The sequence below is a fragment of the Phalacrocorax carbo genome, chromosome 4 (assembly GCF_963921805.1).
Source record: "Phalacrocorax carbo chromosome 4, bPhaCar2.1, whole genome shotgun sequence".
NCBI lineage: Eukaryota > Metazoa > Chordata > Aves > Suliformes > Phalacrocoracidae > Phalacrocorax > Phalacrocorax carbo.
Window position 1 is genome coordinate 80,501,768 of NC_087516.1, and position 14,997 is coordinate 80,516,764.

At 40.0% G+C, this 14,997-nt stretch overlaps 1 protein-coding gene across 17 annotated transcripts in view; it reads left to right on the forward strand.

Moving 5' to 3' along the window:
- The window catches only part of CAMK2D (calcium/calmodulin dependent protein kinase II delta), a 164,392-nt gene that overhangs the window by 94,642 nt on the left and 54,753 nt on the right, over nucleotides 1-14,997 (forward strand). For 9 of the 17 annotated variants that reach the window (XM_064450570.1, XM_064450573.1, XM_064450572.1 and 6 more), the window contains 3 exons: nucleotides 2,636-2,690; nucleotides 10,765-10,830; nucleotides 13,514-13,586. In XM_064450570.1, coding sequence (XP_064306640.1) covers nucleotides 2,636-2,690; nucleotides 10,765-10,830; nucleotides 13,514-13,586 — 194 coding nt within the window. Of the gene's footprint in view, nucleotides 1-2,635; nucleotides 2,691-10,764; nucleotides 10,831-13,513; nucleotides 13,587-14,573; nucleotides 14,647-14,997 lie in introns of all 17 variants that reach the window. The other 8 variants (XM_064450574.1, XM_064450578.1, XM_064450571.1 and 5 more) reach the window with 1 other exon arrangement.

Consider the following 14,997-nt stretch of genomic DNA (forward strand, 5'->3'; position numbering starts at 1 on the left):
GAGTTCTTAGGAGTCTACTTGAGGAGCAGGCAGCCTCTATCAAAAGGTATAATTTGCTGTGTGTTAAATTTTTAGAAGTTTTAAATTCTTTTTGGAGAGGCATATGCAAAACATCCTGGCTGAACTCCAAAATTTATTGTTTTAGGGTTGTGTTGCATCTCCGTGACATCCCCAAGGGTCTGTACCAAATCTCATTGCTGATTTCTGAGCACTCATTCATGAGCAGCATCTTTGATGCTATCGTATGAAGTAGTGTACTCAAAAGCCAGGTGTTTTAGGGGTCTCTGTTCTGAGATAGAAATTTCAGGTTACTGTTTTAGGCTAGCATTGGGTGTCTCCTCTCACATATGGTTTGCTTTAAAGACCAGACATTTGGGGGTATTGAAATCTCAACTCAAAGAACGCAACCAGAAAGAAAGTTAATTTTGGTTTGTTGGGGTGTTTTGTTCTGGTTTGCGGTTGTGTTTGTTGGTTTGTTGTGTTTGGTTTTTTTTTAAAGACATGAATAACTGAAGACATGAGTAAATAATCTATCTTTAATTCCCTAAGGAGACACTGAAAATGCGCTAGTACAAAGATCTGGAAGATTCCTATTTCTTGCTGTTGCTACACTGTGATTATGGGATTAATTGTTCTTCCACTTCTGGTGTGTTCTAGTTTTTTTATCAATTGCATTTTATACTGTTTGATATTTACACGATTTGATTCCAACATCCTAAACTACATATCCCACTAATGTCTAGAATTAGGGTATGTTTTACCACAGCAGCAATATACTACCTTGGTCTTTTATGCTCAAGGCTTGCACTTCATCAAAAACTTAGACAAATACAGAATACAGAACCAGCCAAAACCACAAATTCTGATTTAGACCTACTTGGCTCTTCCGAATCATCACGAGCTCTGGGCAGTGAGTCAGCCAAAAGCTGGTTTTCTCTTCAGTATTGTGTAAACACAAGATGTTTCCTTGGGCTAAATATTATTAAGTAAGAAAGTCATGTTTATTTGATTTTTTTTTTTTAAAGTCATGCAGTATAAAAAAAAATATTAATACATAAAGCTACCATCTGGGGAAGTCTGAAAATCCTTTTCTTTTACACTTTTTTCATCAGCCCGGTTTTGAACACGAAGCAGTTTTAGCGTTCCCTGTTTGTTATATTTGGTTCTTTAAGTGATAATGATTTGGATCAAACTACTGACAAAGCTTCACGTATTGTGGGAAAATCAGCTTTGGAAATTTCCGTTTCATTTAAAGTAATTAAGAAAAACCGCAGGATTAATTCATAGTTCTACCATGACGTCATTTGAATTCCTAAAATTCAGAAGGAAGGTTCTGCGGCTGACTAGTGCGTTTTCAGGGAAAACCTTCGCTATGGGTGTGTAGGCGTATGTACACGTGACGTGGGCTTTTAATCATTAGGATGCTGTAAGTTTGTTGGCCGTGACAAGCACTGGAAAGGCTAATGACTACTTTCTAGACATCACATCCTTTCGCTGCTGACAAGTCCTCTCGTGCACCTTGCATCTCTCCAGGAATCGCTCTTCACGGTGATTTAGCGCGAGGCAGTTCTCTTGCCGAGCTGTCGCACCCCCACGCGCTCGCTCCTTTTCTCTTCCTGCCCACCCTTGCTGTCCCCAGGTCTGGCTGAGCGCCCGCAGCCGGGTGGGGGCAGTCCCAGTCCTTTCCCTGTAATCTTTCTGCCATGGTGTTGGCTGCCACTGTGGAAATTTGGCATAGATTGGTGGCCATCAATCTGCCGGTTGATTTATCTCTTTGCGGCCCTTCACTGTTCATGTCGTTGAGGCGGATGGCAGGTAAAAAGAATAGATGGAAATATATATGTATGTGTGCAACAGAAATATGAACAGGAATATAGCTTAGTCCCTTTTAACCCCATTTATTTCAGCATAGTCGAATGCTTTTAGTTCGCAGTGATACTTTCAAAGGCAGCATTTATGGTCTGATTATGGAATTCGTTAACATAGCCCTTAAAGTTTGTTATTCTGCTGAAATCTATGATTAATTGTGGCTTTTTTTTTCCCCCCATCTTGTTTTGTTTACAGCTTCTAAGATGTAATACTGCTGGGAAAATTGTTGTATGACATTAAGAATATTGTTTTAAGATAATAAAAGTCCAGTGACTGAGGACTCCGGCATATGTTATTTAAAAGATTGATGGGAGGTTCTGCCTACGAAAAGTGGAGTTGAATCACATTCATACAGTATATTAGGATGAAGTCTGTCGGTGCTTTTGGCACTTGTTTAGTCATGATTGAACATGAAGGGCAAAGGCAGGGTGCAACGTGTGTGCGGATGTGCCCGTACGTGCAGGGGGCGTTAGGAAATGACTGCCGCTTTCTTCTGTGGCATAGCAAAAGCAGAGCCCCTTTAAAAATGACTGTACAATGAGCTGCGCAGTCTTTTGGTTCCTTTGTTTATCCCACCTTCTGAAGAAGGCACTTCTGAGGATAGAGAATTTAAAAAAAAATCAAACCAGATGAGAACACACACAGTTGCCATACAAGCTCTGCTGTTGAATTATAATCCTCCTTTCTCCACCAAAATCAAAGACAGACATTAAAGACATGAAAAAGATGACTGGTGTTTATCTTTTTTTTCCCCCCCTTTCTCTAGTGCGGCTTCATGACAGCATATCAGAAGAAGGATTCCATTACTTAGTCTTTGACTTGTAAGTATGCGTTTTACGTATGTTTAGCATGTTGGGGATGGGGTATTCAAACTTTTAGATGTAAACAGAAGCTCACAAGATAAATGCATGGTTCTGGTGCAGTGAGTTGGACAAATAGATGTTAACAGAGCTGGAAGGACGGTAACATATTTGGTCATTTGCATGTGCAAGGACTGGTTTGTAAGTGTCACTGTAAGAATTCAGTGTTAAAAACTTCAAATAAGTAGGGCCACTCTTGAAGTGGATTTTAATATAAAATGTAGGTATGAAAGTAAAAGTCACGTGATATCTGCCAAAGCCAAGCAAACATATGGCTCAGAAAAAGTAATTTGCTGCAAGCCGGTTGTCTGTAAAGAAAACATAAAAAACATGTGGAAGAATAGTTTCTTTGCAGAAAATCTCCATTGTTGGATTGAAAGGTAAACCTAGTTTCCTAGCGGGGAAGACTCTTTCAGTATTTTATTCCTGATTCATACCTTACCGATATATAGAACGCTTCATTTTGACACCATTCAGAATGTAAAATGCCCAGCATTTAGAAAGGGAGTTTCCTTCTTATTTCCCATTTTGCTTCAGGAATTTCAGTCCTGGGAGCTGTTCGTGTAGTGACTGTGTATGTAGTGACTGTGTTCGTGTATGTGGAGCTTGCTTCTTCTAGATAAGGCTGTTCAGTGGAAGAAGGGATGGTGACAACATGAACTGTGTGCCTGAGACTCTCTACATAAAAAGAGACACTGATGTTCTTCATTCTTCCTTGGGAGAGGCAGACTTTTCCACTCACTTGAGAAGTTACTGCGTTTGGTTCAGGGTATGGGCAAACACGAATGATTAAGAATTGTCTTGCAAAAGTGACATACTTAAGTAAAATTATCTGTTTCAACTGTAAATGTTTCCAGGGCAGTTTATGGTTTTGACATCAACACCCCCCCACCCCCAAGAGCTTTCTTAGGCCCAACGTGGTTTTGCTGGTTAGAATGGGAATGCATTATTCCCCCTAGAAATGTGAAATAGCTCATTTCTAAGCATACAAACTGGAATGTTTGCATTCAGCGTAGGTAAGTTGGAACCTGGATCTTCCACAGTCAGTGGTGTGCTCTCATGTTCAGGTTACGTTCTGATTTATTTTCTGACTTAGTTTTTTTTAAAGAAATCTGTGAAGACCTCAAGACTAGATTTCAGACTAGTAATGCAAAAATATTAAATAGTCTGGCTGCAGCGAAGGCATACAGAGTTCAGTACTCAAATCCTAACAGGGCTCAACAGGAACTTATACCTGATTTGTACCTATCCCAGGTAAGTGCTCGGGCGGTTGGCTTGGAAATGGCTCTAGGGCACAAATGCATACTTGTTCTCTGACATGTGCTGGGTTTTGTTTTACCTTTTTTTTTTTAAAGGGCTACAAAGGAAATCGTTCTATGTGGATTTGGAAAAATCTTCTTCACCCTGAACATTTCCAAGAAGTGCACGCAGAATTCTTAGTTCTAGGGACAATATCCCTGCTATAAACTGGTGCTGGTTTTATTTTTTTGTTGTACTACCATACCGTTAGAAACTATGGCCTACTGTAATTACAGTTAGTCCACTTCTGCCTTAAATTGAATATATAATGCCAGACGTATCTCAGGAGATTACAATGGCAGTGTGAAGTAGAAGGGATTTGAACAACTTCAAAGTTGTAGATACCAGTATCTGTATCTCGAAAGAACAACTAGAAGCCTGTATTCTGCATTAAAAATTAATACCTAACCCAAAGGTACCATCTTGGCAGAAAACTAGATTCTGCAGGATGCATTCTGCACTGGCTGGAAATTCCTCTGCTTCGCCGTCAGTCCCCTTCAGGACAAGCACAGGAACAGACTAAAAGTATGCTGTTCATCTAGAATGTTTTTGTTCTAAAACGGTTTTGCTTTTCATCCTCTTCAAAGAAGGAGGGCTTCAACATATATATACAGCTTTTTGTGTTATGATCGTGTGGTCTGGGGGTGGTTTTTTTTCAATTTTCATGCCATTTTTGGAAAATGAATTATTTTGCAAAACAGAAAACGCCTAAATGGTAGAGGTCGTGACTGCATCGACTGATAGCTGTCTTTGGAAAAGCAATGTGTTGCTTTCCTGAAGAACTTTTTGCCTGATTAGTAAGGATGCCTGTTCACAGTTAATTTTTCATTCAGACTAAGGCATTATTGCTTTAGTGCTCACTAATACTATTTATTAGTGAAACTTTATCTTTTACTGCAGTTGCAATTATGCAGGTTAGTGGCTTGTTTAAATGACCATAAAAGAGCTGCCACAAAGAAAGGTACCGTGTGGACTTCTTTAATACGAAGGCCCAGTACGTGCTCTTATTTATTTAATTATTTTTTACTCAACAGGAGCCTGACTGTGGTGTAACACTGTCACTCCACCCACGCACACTATCATGTCATTATCTTAATGATTTCTTTCAGACTGTGTGGGATTCAGTACGACTGTTTCTTTAGAAATTTTTTTAGACTGACTGCATCCCACATAAGAAAGTGAAGAGGAAGAGTGGTTTTTCTGTGAATAGGAAAAAACAATCGTTGTCACTTTCTATTTTGAATTTGTAATAATCTCTTCTGAATTAATGTCATAGAGATGTCTGCAGTCTGAAGGAGAAGCCTGTTGCTTCGCTTGTACGCCTCAGTGATAGCTGTGCTTTTATCTGGAGGAAAAAAGTGATTAACATACTCTGTTACAGGCGTGCGTTTGAGTGAAGAGTTCTAGTGTCAAAATGGGAAGCAGAAGTGTTCTAAAATCCATGTGGAAACGGGACACTGAACAGCAAAAGATGCACTTTCTGATACAATGTGGTGTTGGGGTGTTCCTGTAAGAAACCCTGCATGTGAGAGAAATAGATGCACCAAAGTTTTGACGTATCATAAGTGTGTGTGTATATATATATTTTTATATATATACATATAAAAATAATTTACCTTTGGTTGCTGACTCCCCATCTCTGAAATATACACATGGCAGTGTCATTCTGGAGTATGGCAGTTGTCTGGCGCTCGACTAGGCAAAGTAGTGATTTTCAAGGTCTCATTGATGTCACTGCCAAGCAGCAGAGGCATTTTACTGGTCTACCAATACGGCTCCTACGTATTTTAGAAAATTAGCTAAGACAGCCTTCTGTGATACTCCTCCCAAGCAAAGGACTCGCTCCTGTTATGTTTCCCTCACTAGATATAGTGATTTGTGGATTAATAAAATGTGCATAGTAGGATTAGTAATGGACTTGATGAAGTTTCTTACTCCTCTTCCCTTATGGGTTAAGGCAACTGTAGTTAGGGTTTGCCTCTATCAGCCTGTTTCAGTTGCTAAGCACGAATGAGATTGTCTTCAGCATTAATGATGTTAGATGAGTTCAAATCCAATCAATTCTGTCAGTATTAATTGCTGTATCTGAATGGAAACAGCTGTAGCACTTGAAGACTCTCTTGTGCAAGTCAATGAGATTCTCTTTTTTCAGTGTCTCCCATTTTAATGCACTTGATGAGATGCAACAATTGGTACATTAGAATCCTGGCGTTGCTGTTGCATTCCAAGTGGAGGGACTGTGCTGTGTAGAAGAAACCAAAATACCAAAAAAAAAAAAAAAAGCCTAAAAAAAAAGCCTAATTGCAGAACAATCTTTGCCTAGGGTAGGTGCCCGAACCTTTCTTTTTTGGAAGTAGAAAGGTCACAGACAAATACAGAAAGTATATGGCCACGGTAATTTTGTAAGACTGCTTCCTCATACCTTCATTATGAAAGCAGTTTAAGAAACAAGAAATGTAAGCTAGGAGCAAACAGCCCCAGTGTGACCATCAGCAGAGGCTTCTTTAGCTAGCTTTGCTAATTTAGGAGTTCCTTTCAAATAACTTCTCATATTTGTAAATTATCCTGATCAATTCAGTGTGGTACAGCAAGTAGAGTATTTTTTGTATGTGTATTTGTGTTTCGTATTTTTGCAAACAAATGTTTGCAATAAGAAAAAATACGTGTCGTTTAACAGGGTAAATGCAGTAATTTGGTTTCATAGAAGGTCAGTTGAATGAAGCAGTTAAAAACTGCTTCTTAGTGTACCTCTTCCAAGAGAGAAGTAGAAATAGCGTCCTTTGTATGTGGATCCTTCTGCTTGCCCCTCTCTCCGCAGTTTTTCTGAAAGCCATACTGGTGCAGAGGGCCTTGGTGTTGCTACGAGCTTTTGTTTAAACAAACCCACATGCTTTATTTGTTGCCATTTTAGTACGCTGCACAGAAAATTATGAAAGAACAATAATAATTTGTGAGAATTGGTGGCTTTTAATTTGTACCCTGAAAGTTACTAGAGCTTCTATCATGAACGTCCTGTCATGAAATAGGACCACACCGAAGCTGACAATATATCTGTATCAGAAAGGCATTGAGATCCATTTACTTCCCATTTTAATCTTGTGGGGAGACAGAAGCTTGGCAGCCATTCATGTAGCTTTATAGTGAAGGACCAAAGCTGTTTGTGATTTTTTTTTTTTTACCTGTTACCCTCTGCTTTGCAATCTTCACTTATGTTGTGTATAGCCTACCTGGATATATTTGTAGATCTAACTACGCTGGTACCTGCCTTCTAATTTAAGTACACAGACTAGAATCTGTGTATGATTCCTGCCCCACCTGAGTGATATGATGTGTCAGTTTTTCATTATTTTAGCCTGGGGGGGGTGGGGAGGAATCAACAGAGGAAGGAGCCAAACTATAGGTAAGTCCTCTATTTTAATTTCCTTCTGTAATTTGATTTTAGAGTTCAGCCTAAGTATTTCTGCTGATCAGCAAAACCTCCAAGAGCTCTGATTTCAGCACGCCTCTCCACGTAAAGCAATTTGGTGCTCCTACTGGCAACAGAGTAGAGCCATGCCTTCTCTGAAGGTCATGGCCTTCGCTAGGCAAGGAGGACCTCCTAACTAAGGATCTTTTCTGTTTGTGTAGTTTGTGTTCATGATAGATATCTCAGGTCCTTCCCTGGCCATCATGTTTTGTAATTGAAGATACAAGGGTCAAAAATCCACCTAACAAAATGACATCTAATAAGGAGTAGAACGCTTTGCAGCCACTTTGGTCTTAAAATGCATGATAGAGTATAAAAAAGAAGTTTATTGGTAACTGCTCTGTTCTTTATTTATAAAATCAGTGAATCATTTGGTTTGTTAAGGATCCCCAGAGGTTATCTGGTCTAACCCCCTTCTCCAGCAAGGTCCAGTGCAATCAGGTCGCTCAGGGATTTGTCAAGGTTGGAACATCTTCAAGGATGGAAATTCCACAACCTCTTTGAGCAACAACCTCTTAGTAAATAACTACAAAAACAATAATGGAAGAAAAACCCTTGTATCTACTTGGTATTTCTGGCGTTTCAGCTTGTCTGTTGCCTTTCGTGCTGTCTCTGCATATCCACCCATCAAAGAGTTGTAGACAGCAATGAGATCTCCCCTGAGCCTTCCTGTCTTAAGAGTGAACAAACCCAATTATGTCAGCCTCTCCACGTGCCTCCAACTCAAACTGTCTTGGTGGCCCCCCAGTAGACACAGTTCATTATGTCAGTGTCGTTCGCGTACTGGGAAGCCCAAAAGGGCCACATGCAAGGGAAGAATCGCTTCCTTCAACCTGCCGGTTGACCTTTTTTGTAGCAAGGGCACGTTGCTCATGATGGCATGCTCAGTGAGCAAAGGCCATTCACACGGCTATAACAGTTTTCTCAGAGGCTGAGAAGATGCAGGGGAGTTCTGGCCTCTCTCGGTCCCCTGCGCTACCTCCCTTCATGATGGCCAATTAGCTGTCATCTTAGGATTATTCCTAATGTATCCTTCAGAGTGGCAGCGCGTGGGAATTGTTGACTGCTTGTTCGGTTGTCAACGAAATTCACCTGCTCTGTTCTTGCTTTTATTTTTTCATCTTTTGACATTTGTTATGAACGCCAAGCAAATGTTTAGTGTCAGCAAATAAGAATGCGTATCCCCCTCTTTCCTCTGCGCTTGAGAAGAACAAGCATCAGCTTGGTGTTCTCTCCCACTGAAACGCACTTTGATGACAAAAGCTTTTTCTTGTCTTTTTTGGCTTGGATCAAAAATGAGTGGTTTAGGGAAGAATAAGATCAAAAGAGGCTTTGTTTTTTCATTCATCACAAAGTGGGAATTATTCCTCTTTACAAGAACTGTGGTAGACAAATATATATGCAAAAGGGAGGTATCAAAGTCTGTCAAAAAAATGCATCAATCAAACATTTTGTGTTAGAGAAACCAAAAACAGTTTCTGGAAGGTAGAAGACAAAATGAAAAAGAGAGAGGGTACAAATTAGGCAACCAGCTATGTTACCTCTTCCAGGATTTTTTGCAGACTTTTGCACAAGATCGCGTTTTGTTACCTGAAAGTGATTACTTTCCAAAGTCAGTAAGGTGTAAAACTCAGACAAAGGATGATGTAGCCCAAATGTAAATGGAAACATGAAAATAAAGTTTTTAACTGGCCTTCTTGAAGAAAGGAGCTATGCTCCTGATTGAGCAGGTCATTTCTATTGTCATCTGATGTGACTGAATAAGTGGGATCTACAATGAACTGTTAGCACAGCAATTTGCAAATGAATGTTACGGCTCTGAAGTCTCAAAGTATCCTTCCTTTTAATTTTTTAGTCCTATGACATTTAATGGTATTCAATAATGACTATATTCATTGTAGTATAGATTTTTTAAGCATCTTAACCTTTAAGCATCACATAGCCCACTCTGGCATTTACCTTTGGGAATTTCTTGGGAATGTAATGTGCTATATTAAAATTCACTACGCTCGCAAACAGTGATGAAATAGGAACGTTGATCTCCCATCTAGGAATTATTTCTGTTGGCATATCAGTAGGATCAAGGTTTTGGACAGCAGGAATCAGACTAACTCATGCATCCTGTCTGCTGAGGCTGTGTTCAGGCACTCTGGTTAGGCTGTGCGCTTGGGTACTCCCCACTGTGCGCGTTTTCAAGGCTTGCATCTGTTTTCAGCCATTCCATACAGCACCTGAGTACATAAAGATTTGCAGTTAGCTGTGAAAGTATGCCGGTGTATTCCGTACCAGAGAAACGTTAAGAGTATAGTACAGGAAAAGTCTTGCTGTTTCTGTGAGTCCGCTCTCTTGTTGACACAGGCAGTCAAGTGTTATGATTTTATTTAAATGCTCATCAACCTTCATCTTAAAAATAGAGCACCTGTCTGGGTTACTTTACAAAAAACTGTTTAATTACACCAGTTTTATGAAAAACAACTGATTTTAACCCTGTATTTATTCACAGGTATTGCATGCTTATTTATTGCTGTACCAGTATTGTCCCTTACAACTCCTCTCTACGGAGACCACGGTTTATGCTCTTTGTTTTCAGTATTTATTTTAGTCCCTCTTAAACTTTGTTTTGCCAAGCTTAAACTGACTTTGCTTCTCTGAGAAGCTATGATAAGTGAGTGCATAACCTAGTAGCAGTTTTCTGCTCATATTGCTGATTCAATTCCCTTCTCTGAATGTTAGTGACCAGAACTGTGTACGATACGAGGAGGGATTTTTCTGCTCCGTATAAGGCCATCGCTGTCACCCTATTTCAAATGCATTCCAAGGCTGTGGCAGCATCCTGCTGGTGACTCATTCTGGACTGTCATCTTTGGGTTATAACAACACAGGTTTATTTCTTTTTAACCACTTCCTACTATTAAACCGCAGGTTGTAAAGTGAAATCCTAAGTATGCAGCCATATAAAGCTGCTGCTGGTCCTGTGGCTCATACAGCTCTTCCCTCGTACTATCATTGCCTCTTAAATTAAGTGGCACTTTCACTAAATTATTCTTACTTTCTTGATTATGATTGCTCTTCCACCACATCCTTTATATTCACGTAATGATTCGGATGGACAAACCTTCCACTTCTGTTCCTTCACCTTACTGCTCAAGACCTCTTGCATTTCTGTACAAATATTTCAGTTAGTCCTCTCCAACTTCTCCCGGCCAAGTTAATTTAGGATGCACGTTTTCACTTCTGAAATCTCCTTTCCCATCTTGCTTTTTCTAACAGAGTCACTGGTGGTGAATTGTTTGAAGATATAGTTGCAAGGGAATATTACAGTGAAGCAGATGCCAGGTAAGTAATTTATTTTTCCTAACGTTGCCTTTAATAATTCTAGGATAGTTACTTACGTATCTCATGGTGTTTGGCATCAGTTTCACTAGCATGGTCTGTGAGACTCTAGGATTTCTCCTAGAGTGCTCTTAGACCTGGAAGGGCACAGTTTGGCGTTTTGAGCTCACGACTGTGTGGTGGAGAACTCAGACGAAGTCTTGATGTCTCCCGATCTGAAAAAGCTGAAATTGGGTCTCAGTTTGTTAAAAATCTTTGTCCACTTGTGAAGTCGTTGAAAATGTACCCAGTTTTCTCCTCTGCAAACTGGATGTAACATTTCAGCTATCTCATCTAGGGATTCTTACATTTGCTCATCAAAGTTCGAAATACATGTTGGTCTTGAAAGAATTTTACATTAAATATAATTTTTGTTCTCAGTCCAGAACTACTAATTTACTTTTCATATTTGAACATTTTTCTTGTGTTTCATCAATAAGCAATTATACTGTGCATCTCATAGTCTGAGCTCAAATATGAAAACTCTAGCAATTTTCTGCAAGTGGTTGTTGAAAAACTTGAAGAATAAGTTGACAATTATCATAATTTGCATGCTGACATAAAGCATCAGGGCCATTTTTCCATCTCAGAATCTGTTTGCCTTCATGTAATAACAAAACTTAAATATTCTCGTATAAATATGAATCTTAAACACTGTGGTGAATTACTTTAAAGAAAATATGTTCCACCACTACACTCTTCACAGAAAATTTATCTCAAGGTAAATTTAAAGAATCCTCATGTTTTTGCATGTTTATAGTGACACACCACCACTGATATGTGTTTAGTACATAAAATTTTCAGTTATTCCTTTACATTTGGAATGAATTGGCAGATGACCGGAAAGCATTAAGTGTGCCTAACAACAGTGGTAGGATAATAACGAACAAACGAGAAGTTACTCTGAATATTAGGAAGCTTCCACTGTTCAGTGCTCTTTTAATTTCTGTAGGAATGGTAGAAACATCGTTACTTCAAGCATTTAAATGTGGAACAACACATAGCAAAACACACTGTAGAAGAGAAAACAAAATCAGGAATTTAGGTGGGGTGGAAGGAGAGGAGCTATGTTTAAAAAATTTTGAACGATTTTTTTGCCTGCTGTGTTTCAAGCAAAATTTCTAATATTGATGCCAAAGGCCAACGTATGGTGTCATTGTGTGTTTTTAAGATACTTGTGATTTAAAAGGAAAAATTGCAATGATTTTTTTCTGTTCTAGAATTATGACGTATTGGAAGGGGCTGTGCATATATATATGTATATGTAGGTGATAGATATATATATATGCTGTTTATATATTCAGTAAAAACTTGACCAAATAAGTGAAATATCTAGTTATCATGCATCTCTGCATTTTTATATATTTATATATATATTCATGTGTGTATGTGTATATATATATCTATATATAGTGTGTGTGTGCGTGTATCCCTATAGACATAGTTAATGGACTTTGTAGATGCATATCGTAAGACTGTTAATACTGGTCTGCTCCTGCAAGCCCTTACTCACGCAAGTAGTCTTTACTCTTCCAAGCAGTCCAGTTCAGTGAGTGGTGAACTACTCGCATAAGAAAGGGTTTTCAGGCTTGGGCTCCAGTTACTGATTTATGACCATTCCTTCTGAATTCCATGGTCAAAACGTTTTGGATGAGCAGCATCAGACCCTTGGCCCTTGACCGCTATGTAGCCTTTACGGTCGCTGCCTTCTGCCACAAGGACATCTTTTAAAAAAAAAAAAAAGTATCAGTTCTTGTGCCAAAAAATATCTGAAAAGGTTCCGGTGCTCTAAAAGATGAATTTTAGTCTCCAAACTGGATTGAACTTCAGTTTGACTCAACTGAACTTTAGTCATGCTTTTTGGCATCGCAGGCTGGCCAAAACTTGCAAACCTGGGCATGGAAAAATAGGTGCTAATTAAATTATTTAAAGCACCAAAATAAAACATTTGTCTATGTTTTTAATGTGGATTTCCATTTCATGAGTGACTCCTAACTAAACTAGCGCTTGACGATATTTTAAGTGAAAATGCATGCCACCTTTTTGAATGACTTGGCTTCGCTAATAGTTTTTAAGAAACCATTAGATTCAAACTGAGAAATATTTTGCTTTTTTTCTTAGCTTTTGATTTTGTTTCATTTGTTTTCTGTATATCGCTTCATTTCTGAACATCGTCTTGTTTCAGCACTTGTTGCAACGTTAATTTCACTGTAAAAATTTTTTAAAAACCAAAACATATGACTAATTATTTTATCGCCTCCGCTTTATTTTTCCGATAGCAGTTTTTGGAAACTGGAAAAAGCTTCCATACTGCTGAATGAAAATAGAGTCTGATTATTCTGTCTCATAGGTGTCATATGTTCCATGTTAAATGTCTTTTTTAGTTTGTTTTTGCTTTTGTGTTTTTTTTTTATTTGTTTGGGGTTTTTGTTTTGTTTTGCTTTGGTTTTTGGATGTGTTAGAGCTGGAAAGATCTCTATATTCCACATTGTTTTGTTCCAGTTCGATGTGCAATCAAGAGTTGTCAGGAGGTGTAAAACTGGTTTTGTTCTTTATATTTTTTTAAAGTTTTATTTTATTTTATATTTAATGTGATTATGTGCCTTTAAAATGTTCTCCCTTCCATTCTGCCCTTGTATCTTTGCAGTCATTGTATACAGCAGATTCTAGAAAGTGTTAATCATTGTCATCTAAATGGCATAGTTCACAGAGACCTGAAGGTCAGTATCTGGTGCCCATCAATTGGATATAAGAATTTTGGGGTTTGGGCAGAGGGTGGGTTGTCTGCGATGTTCCCTTGCCTATCCTACTCACCCTCAAAACAACTAGACGAACAAATAATGCATGACGCCTCTTTCCAGTTTGCAAGTCTACAGGCCTAATATACATCATGGCAAAAGGGGGAATGGTTGCCAAAAACAAACTTGTCTCCTTCCAAGGCGCTGGATTTATCCCATGCTGTCGAACGTGTCTGGTATTCTGTTAAGGGTGTCCATGTATCGCTGTGTACGCACATGGAGGTGAACTTTGGCTGTGATGTATGTCAGCTTGCAGATTTAAACGCCACTTCTGTTCTGAGACCCTGGGTTGCAGTAGCAGAACAACCGGTCGCACACTGCTGCATTAGAGTATGACGAACCCTCAGGCAAGTGATGCTAATTGCCGACTAAATTGGACCGCGAGAAGTTAATAATTGACTAAAACACCTCGCTTGGAGTGGGTTTTCTTGTTACCTCAATGGCCGCTGCAATTGCTAATGCCTCTGAGAGAGCTCTCAGTAGGGAAAGGAGGAAAAAGTACAGAGGACGCCAAATGTTTAATATGACCTCGTCAACGCATTATTGGCAGAATTCGTATGCTTTTCTGACAATTTTCCTTTTAAAAATTGTCATTTAAAAAAAAAAAAAAAAGCTAAATTAGACCCCCCAAAAAAAGCAGCCCACCCGAAGCAAATCTCCGAGGCTGGCCCCTTGCCGCCGGCCGCCAGCGTGCGGGGTCCCCGCAGCGGCGGTGCCTGAGGCCGTCGTGCTCTGAGCGGCGCGGGGCCGTGCGGAGCGGGGTGCGGAGCGGGGCGCGGAGCGGGGAACGCAGCACCCTCCCAGCCCCGCCACCACTACCGCCACCGCCGGCCCCGGCGCCTGGCCGCGGGCGTGCGGGCGGCGAGTGCACGCTTGGAACTAACACGCGCCCCTGGTCTTTGCATGCAGTCATTGCATTCAGCAGATCCTGGAGGCTGTGCTACACTGCCATCAGATGGGCGTAGTCCATCGCGACCTCAAGGTGAGTGCTGCTGCTGCCCCGCCGAGCCCTCCCCAGCCGGAGCCGCTGCCTGCCTCCGACCCGGCGGCGCTCCACCGTGCCGCAGCGGAGAGCAGCAAACCCTAGCAAAGCAGAGCCTTGATGAGTGGAAATGTAAACGGTTTTCTTTTTTTTTTATTTTTTTTTTTTTAATTCTTTTTTACTATTACTTCGCTTCACCTGTGCACAAGAACAAACCGCTAGCAGTCACTGGAGAAAATCCGCTAAAGGCTTGCCAACACTTAGCTGTCCAGATCTGGGCTGTGGAGACAGCCGTCAGAGCCTGCTGGCATCTGTTAGTACCAGGAAGAACAGTAGTTGCTTTTTCCAGCA